The 7901-nt window shown below is 36.5% G+C and overlaps 1 protein-coding gene across 1 annotated transcript in view; it reads right to left on the bottom strand.

Moving 5' to 3' along the window:
• MED12 (mediator complex subunit 12) overlaps positions 1–7901 on the bottom strand; it is a 4088267-nt gene that overhangs the window by 638105 nt on the left and 3442261 nt on the right. The window contains exon 36 of the mRNA XM_044054827.1: positions 6706–7071. Within this exon, the coding sequence (XP_043910762.1) occupies positions 6706–7071 (366 nt within the window). The remainder of the gene's footprint in view (positions 1–6705; positions 7072–7901) is intronic.

The following is a 7901-nucleotide window of genomic DNA, read 5'->3' as shown; positions in this document are numbered from 1 at the left end:
GGGGAAATATGGAAAGCCCAGTGAGTTCACATTTTATTAATGTACACAATGGTAGTATTAAGGGATTTTTATTTAGTTTGTTGGCTAGGCCCCATTTTTGCGTAGGAAATTTCAAAACAGCATTAAATAGGTTAGAACACAGAATGATTTTAGGGTATCACACACTATACACCCCAGAGGAATGAACTTAGAAAGTGGAATTATAGTATAATATATAGAGTTTTGTAACTATTGAGTCATATTTATGAAATTTAAACATTTGAAAATATTTGAAAGTATTTATACGTATTGAAATATATTATGCATTATTTAATGTAGTACACATTTGGATAATTTTGAGTTAAATGCATACAAAGTGTTGAAATAGTTATGAAAATGAACTGATATGTATTTGGTATAATTTTATATTGTTTAATTCAATTGCAGTACACAAAATATGTAAAAAAATATATAATGAGAATGTATTGTTTCATATAACAATGCGTTAGTTGAACGTGTTTAAAGCATATTGAAGCACTAATTGGATAATGACTTAATATATTTATTGAATGAATTAACTGATGAGAATATAAAAAGAAGATCTGTTCACATGGTTAATGTTCCACTGAAGGCGAATTGCCGAGGTACCAGAACGAATGTTTTATATGGATTAAAAGAAGTTCTTCTTTTGTACTTCACCACTGACTACCTCCTTATTGGTGTTTTTTTTGAGTAGGTCACCAAAGCAATGGATGACACCAAAACGGTGCAAACTGCCTACCTCGACTTGGCCAAAGCATTCAACACAATACCCACTCTGGCAGTATAGACAAACTCACAAAATTAGGTATAAACCTCTACATCACCAACCGGCTAGCCAGCTGCGTCACAAATAGGACACAGGAAATCAGCACAGGCTAATCTACCTCCACAAAAAGGCCAGTCACTAGCAGAATTACCCAGGGCTCTGTGCTGAGGTTGCTCCTTTTTGGCATCTACTTCTCTGAAGTCAAGGCTAATGTCAAAGGCCACTGGCTGGCAAAGTCTGCAGACTACTGTAAGCTAAGCATAATCATAGAATTCCCCCAGAGACTCACGCATCCTCCAAGGCCTGACAAAGATTAATAGATGGTGTCACAATCACAGTCTAAAACTCATCAAAAAATGCATACCAGTATCTTTTGGAAAGACCACCACCCATGAAAACTACAGCACTAATAATACACCCCTAAAAGTTGACCCCATGGTCAGGGATTTGGGAACACATGCAGACACTGACTTGGCCTTTAACCACCATGTGTTTGCTATAGTAAGAAAAACATTCTATTCTGTACAACTTATAAGCAAGAATATGGCATTGTTCCATTTTACTTAGCCCTCATTAGATCAATAACTGTGTGAAATACCACCTATGATATGAACATGACCAAGCATATGCAACAACCAGATTGTCCACAGAGGTTTCTCACAAAAAGAATACATGGTGTAGACATGCTGTACAAGGACTTCCTCAAATACTTATCCTCATAATCAGTCTCATACAGACTGCTGACAGGCCATCTATGCCTGGTGTTCAAAGCACCTTTTGATCCAGCGCCAATGGCTTGTTGCACATTCACAAAACAAATAGTAACACCCAATCCAGGGACCTAAACCTTATATACAACATAGAACATTTTGATGGGACAGATATGTCTCAGAGATTACCCTTTCTCTAGAACAGGCTTCCTGTCCATGCAAAGATGTTATCCTGTCTGCACTTATTCAAGAGCAACTTGGATCAGTAGACTAGGAATGATAAATTTGCCCAAATCTACTACCTATGTCCCTGTTAGAAATGGGAAGCTTGTAAATGTTCAATCATACAAGCAATTCCTCCAATAAAATGAGTGGTATCAAAACCTCTAAAATACATTTGGGAAGCATGGCTAAGCTTAAACCATCTCTTTAGGGTCATTAGCCTAGTAATTACCTATGAACCGATGAAGAGAATACAAAAGATGCATTCATACCATTAACAACCACATCAGTATAAATCGCAACAATGCGAAACCTATTCATTTAAAGATAACCACAGTGCTTTTTCTTATGGCTGTAAGTCAGTTAACAGAGTATGCAAGTTGTTTTTCAAATCTGGGAGAGAATTTGAGACAGTACAAGGATGGATGGGGTGGGTGCAGAACGAAAAACATGCTTTAACATTCAATGTCAACATGATTAAACCTAACTTGAGAAAGCTATCCGGGGTATCATCTCAAAGTTTTATTTTCCTTTTAGGAAAATGTATACAGTTGTGTATATTTACTGTGAGTTAAAAGGAATGGAGGGGGGTTAAAAATTAAAATGTATATATATATTTTTTTTATCTGCAATGTTTTTATTGAAACCCAAAGTAAGGGAAAATGTGATACTGGTCTAAACAGAGATGAGAAACTGCAAACGCATGTTAGTGCAGCCTGCAAAATACTAAAGTAAGCATGCAAGTTGTTAGTTGGAAATGTATCCAAAAAACTGTCAAATAGTACATGGGAAAGTAATAGCCTCTGAGCAGAATGACTGCTTTATCGGTCATTTCGTGGAATGTGAATGGCATTTTAGGTACTGACAAGAAGCAGAGAGTAAAGCATTACATTAGAATATGTGGTGTACAAACAGCAATGTTACAGGAATTACACTTAGAAATGAGCACGTGAATTTGGCAAAGAAATAATTTCTGAACAGTTATTCAGCAGATTATGAGGGACAAAGGCAAAGAGGGATAAAAATACTGATTACAAAAGGGGCTTCAACAGTGATAAATGAGAATAAGACTGACAAGGGTAAATTTGTGGTAATAAGAGGTTAGTGGCAAGGAAGGAGGATTACAATGGCATGTATTTATATTCCATCGAAAATACTGTTAAGGAGTTCAACAGAATTAGGACAGAGCTAATCAGCAGAAATTATTATTCATAGATGGGGACTGGAACCTGAAACGCAATGTGAATATGCATCAAAGAACACAGAATGGAAAATGTAACAACAGGGGCTGGATTTATAAAGAAATGTATGCAAATATATGAAATAGAAGAGGTGAAATTATTAGCAGGAACCTAGGCAGAATTTGCATGTTATTTTCCAAAGTAGATTGGGCAGAAACAATATTTCACAACAGCATGGATATTTAAGTTGTGAAACACATCCAATATCTATTTAAGACCATAGCCACAAAAATAAAGATGCAGGGTAATCAAGTGAAAATTGAGACAATGATGCCCTTTTCTACTTGTCTATTAAAAAAAGAGGATTTTAAGTAATGTGCACTAAAAATGATGCAAGAGTTGTGGGGGGAATGAATAAACTTTATCAGCAGGGATAGCGGAGGAGTGAGATAAAATATTGTAGAAATGAGAAAATAAGCTATGGGAAAGAAACAATAGGAATCATTTAGAGGGATTATCATGTTAAAGTATTGCAGATGAAGGGGACTATAACTGAAGAGGAGCAACTGCTGAGTTAAAGGAAAAATAAGCGAGTATTTTTAATAATATGCCTGAGTTTAGAAAGGTTGAGCACATATTTTTATTAACCTCAGAGCACAAAAACAATTAGCACAGCAACTTAGGCAACAGAAAACAGAAAGAAGCTTTGTGAAGCTGAAGGAGCCTATGACTAGAAAAATAACTGGAGATACTACAGAGGTATTAGAGACATTTCAGAAATTCTATGAAAATCTGTAAAGAGCGGAGTAATCGGGAACCAAGAAAAGCACAAAAAGAAACATTTACGGAGGCTCAGGAATTAATAGTAAAGACGGGGAGGGGATAAGATAAAATGGGTGATGCATATCAACAGCAAAGTCACCAGGAACAGATGGTATTTTCTGTGGAAATTTTGAAAGTTAAGAGGGAAAATGTGATAAAGATCTGAAAGACTTTGTTTAATAATATTTGAAAAGGATGGATAGCACCAGCAACTAGAAAAAGCTGTGGTAGGTTTACTACTCAAAGAAGGCATATATACTTTAAATCCAACGTCATATAAACCAGTTAAAATTTTTGCACCATGAGAATGAAGCATTTATGTCTTTACTGGCTCCATGTTCAGTCATTGAATGAGAAATCCATTAAACCTCTGCTCATCAAACTTTAAACATCGAACGTTCACTTCAGAGAAGGTCCAAATCATCGAATATTGTACCCAGGGAATGGAGTTGGTTGGCTGGCATTAGGAAATTTGCCCTTTTCCCCTCCATAGTGCGATCTCGGAGTCGGTATATATAAGCTAAGTGGGTCTGATACACTGTGGTGTGTCTTTCGGTATGCATTTTGGTCCACTGTCTTTTCCCTGGATAAAATATTCGATGACTGAACATTTGATGAAGTGAACGCTCAGTGTTCTAAACTTGATGAATGGAGGTTCGATGGATTTCACATTTGATGACTATATATTAAACCATCTATACTAGCTAAAAGAATGGCTAAGGTGTTGCCAAAATTGATCAGTATGGATCAATGTGGTTTAGTGGAGGGAAGACAAGCACTGGATAACATTAACAGAACTGTGATGATTCAAAAGGAAGCATAATGTAAGGCAACCTCATTATTGTTGGTGGCTCTTGATGCAGAGATTATCACTTGATAGAGTTTGCAGTGATGATATGAGAAGGGCTGTAGCAGCATTTGCAATTTCTTTATTCAATAACTTGATTAAATAAACAGATATATGAAGGGTCAGAGGCAGATAATTAAGGTGGAAACGTTCTTCCTTTTCAAGTTGGCATGGAATAGAGAAACCAGGCATGGGTGTTACCTTTCTCCTCTATTAATTTGCCTTTTACTTAGAGACACTAATAAAGAAAATAAGCAGCACACAAATAAAGGGTATAACTGGCATGGTATTCAAAAAATTAGCCTTACTGGCAAATGGTATTCTGTATTTGAAAAATCCAGAAAAGGAAATGTCAGTGTTGTGGAACAATCTGAGGAAGTTTCAAGCTTTTTCAGGATATAAAATATAGGCTGCAGTAATAAACTAAGTTCCCACACATGAATTCTTCAGCAATACCATACTTATGGTGGCATGAGAAGATGAAGTATTTAGCTGTTTGAATTTAAAAAAGGATTTTATTATGGCAGCTAAGGTATGTGGGAGGAGACTAAACAAAAGATAATACAAAAACTAAGACGCTGGAATCTCTTGACTATGGATATGGACAGTAAGGTACAAGCAGTGAAAATGTTTAGTTCCTTCAGTATTGTACACAGGTCAGGAATATTTTTTCAACCAGAGGAGACCATAATTAATAAAAAAATGAAAGAATTTATTTGGGTGGGAAAGAGGGCAAGATTTAAGTGAAATGGATTGTTTCTCTCCAAAGAACAAGTGGTTTAGGATTACTAAATTTGAAAGGATAACGAGTTGCACATTTATGACTCCTATACACAACATAAGACGGATGACTACAAACCAAAATGGAAAGAGAATCTGTTGAAGAAGGCAGAAGGGAGAGTTCACAAAATAAGGACAGCATAGGATTTTGGACGTAGGCACTTAAGAAAATACTAACAACAATACAGAATATTATACATACAAAGTAGTGGAAAATATTTTGAGAACAAGGCCACCATGGGAATGAAGATTTTACCAGTAGGAAGGACTGCAAATAGGGGCAAAAAAATAAGGCGGGAGGTGGCACTTACTGACAAAAATCAGTAAAGGAAAAAAGGTATTGGGAGCAAATAACTAAAAGGAAAGTAAGAGTGGGATGAGGCCAAGCAGAAATTTGGACTGTGGGATGGAGGATTGCCTTCCCTAATAGGGATTGTTAAAGAGTACAAGCAGAGAGAAAGGGATGGGGGATGATAATTAAAGGGAAGCTCTGGTTGAATGTATAGCTGAGTCTAGCAGAGAAACTATGGTAAAAAGAGATCAGTAGGGCATATAAAATAATGCAGGACAACTATTAGAAACAATCAAAAGAGGTTAGAAAAGATTAGGAAATGAGAATGGAAAGGCAATATGCAAACAAAGGGAGTATTAATATGACTCCCACATAAGCAACAAAATATAGATAATTTATGATATATGAATGGAAGTGCTTCTGCACAGGTATTTTTATGCATTAAGTAGACTTCAGAATTTTTTTCCACGGGTAGACTGCAATTGCAGAAGGCATGATGGGAAACGGGAGTACCTGTGAACATATTTTTGGAATGTAACATGTTGACAGACTTTCAAAATTTTTCTTTGTCAGAAATGTTGGGGGAGCAAATTATTTTAACTAAGGAAATTGTTTTGAGCTGGGATATAGAATCTGAATTGCCTTGACACCCAGTAATGCAATTCAGTAGGCTGCCAAAAAAATCTATTACTAGGCAAAGGAAATCAAAAGCAAAACCCACTGTAACAGAATTAATGAATGTTGTAAAGGGGATAAAAGAACTAGGGGTGGGATCTTTAGAAAAGGTAAGGCCTAAACTGCACAGAAATAAATAGGAGAGTGATAGTACAGGAAGGCAGAACTTAAGCAATCTATGTATTGTTTAATAATTAAGACAAATTATACTTGTACAATGTGTACAAAGAAAAAAATTGTAAATGGTTTGTTTTCTCATTTATAACTGGATGTGTACTCGTGTCACTGTGCAGTGTGCGATATTAACAGAGATGTTTTTAAAAAAAGGTCAGGGTCTGTTTAATGTTTACAGTGTAAAACTAGGCTTCATCAACAATACTGTTACTTACTTCAGGTTTGTTACTTTGGTTGCGCTTTTTTGGTTTGCTCTTCTTCTTCCCAGTTTCTGCAGATGTGGCTGTAGTTCCTGTTTTATCCACTTTCACAGGTTCCGTTTTCTTTTCTGGCTCAGTAGCAACAGGTGTTGGTGGTTCTTCCTCTTCAGGTGGAAGAGGAAGTGGTTCCAAATAATAACTGCGTGGTTTAGGCCTAATGTGATTATGATAAAGCAGCAACCGCTGCTGTTCTTCCAGTTTGGAGATTCTGCGGTCAACGCGAATAGTGCCAAACCACCCCCAGGAAAGTGGTGCAGAGTGTTTCAGACCTTCAAATAAATCCCAAGGTGAGATCTTTTGCTTTGTTGAGACTTGTAAACCCTGATGCATACAAAAAAAAGAAAAAAAAAATTGAGAGATGAGTAACAGTGAGAAAAGGTTAACAAAAGTGGAGGAGAGACAAGCAAGATAAAATTAATCTACGACAAAAAATGCTTCAGACTAAAGTAAAACCAGTTATTGTACAGCAAGTAATGTACACAGCACAAGATATGCATAAATCAGTTAAAACTATCTATTCCATACGTTGACCCACTGGTGGAAACAAAGCTGCTGTCTGCCAATCCTAATGCAACTAGAGCTGGCCAGAGAAGAATGACAATAGCCGAGGGCCAAATTTATTTTTTGCTGGAGTAAACGTTGACCACATAGAATCCCCTACACTCCTGTGGCTCACTTTTTATAAATACACACACATTTACATATATATATATATATATATATATATATATATATATATATATATATGCGTTTACCCGAATTTCAGATAAACAAAAAGGCTGACAGCACGAGAACACAGACTACCCGGAACACAGACTCACCACTCCAGGTAAGTAAACGCTTGCCAATCCTGTCGAACTTTGCCCCTTACCCTGCAGTTGTGCAATCTCGGAGTTGGTATATTTAGTTAGGGGGTGTGTGTGGGGGAGGCAAAGCCCCCCACATTGGTGGGTTTTGCTTTTGTTCGGTTTCATTTGTTTTTAAGGCTGTCCACACATTTACTTACCTGGATTGGTAAGTTGATGCTTCAGGACATCAGTGTTCTCATGCTGTTGGCCTTATCATCTCGGGTTAACTGGCTTTTGGGTAAGTGGTATTTCAGTCTACTGAAGTAGACCCATATATATATATATATATATATATATATATAT

Source organism: Protopterus annectens, chromosome 13.part0, assembly GCF_019279795.1.
Source record: "Protopterus annectens isolate FY-2018-M chromosome 13.part0, PAN1.0, whole genome shotgun sequence".
NCBI lineage: Eukaryota > Metazoa > Chordata > Ceratodontiformes > Protopteridae > Protopterus > Protopterus annectens.
The sequence above is the reverse complement of the archived record's forward strand: the minus strand, read 5'-3'. Positions and strand labels throughout refer to the sequence as shown.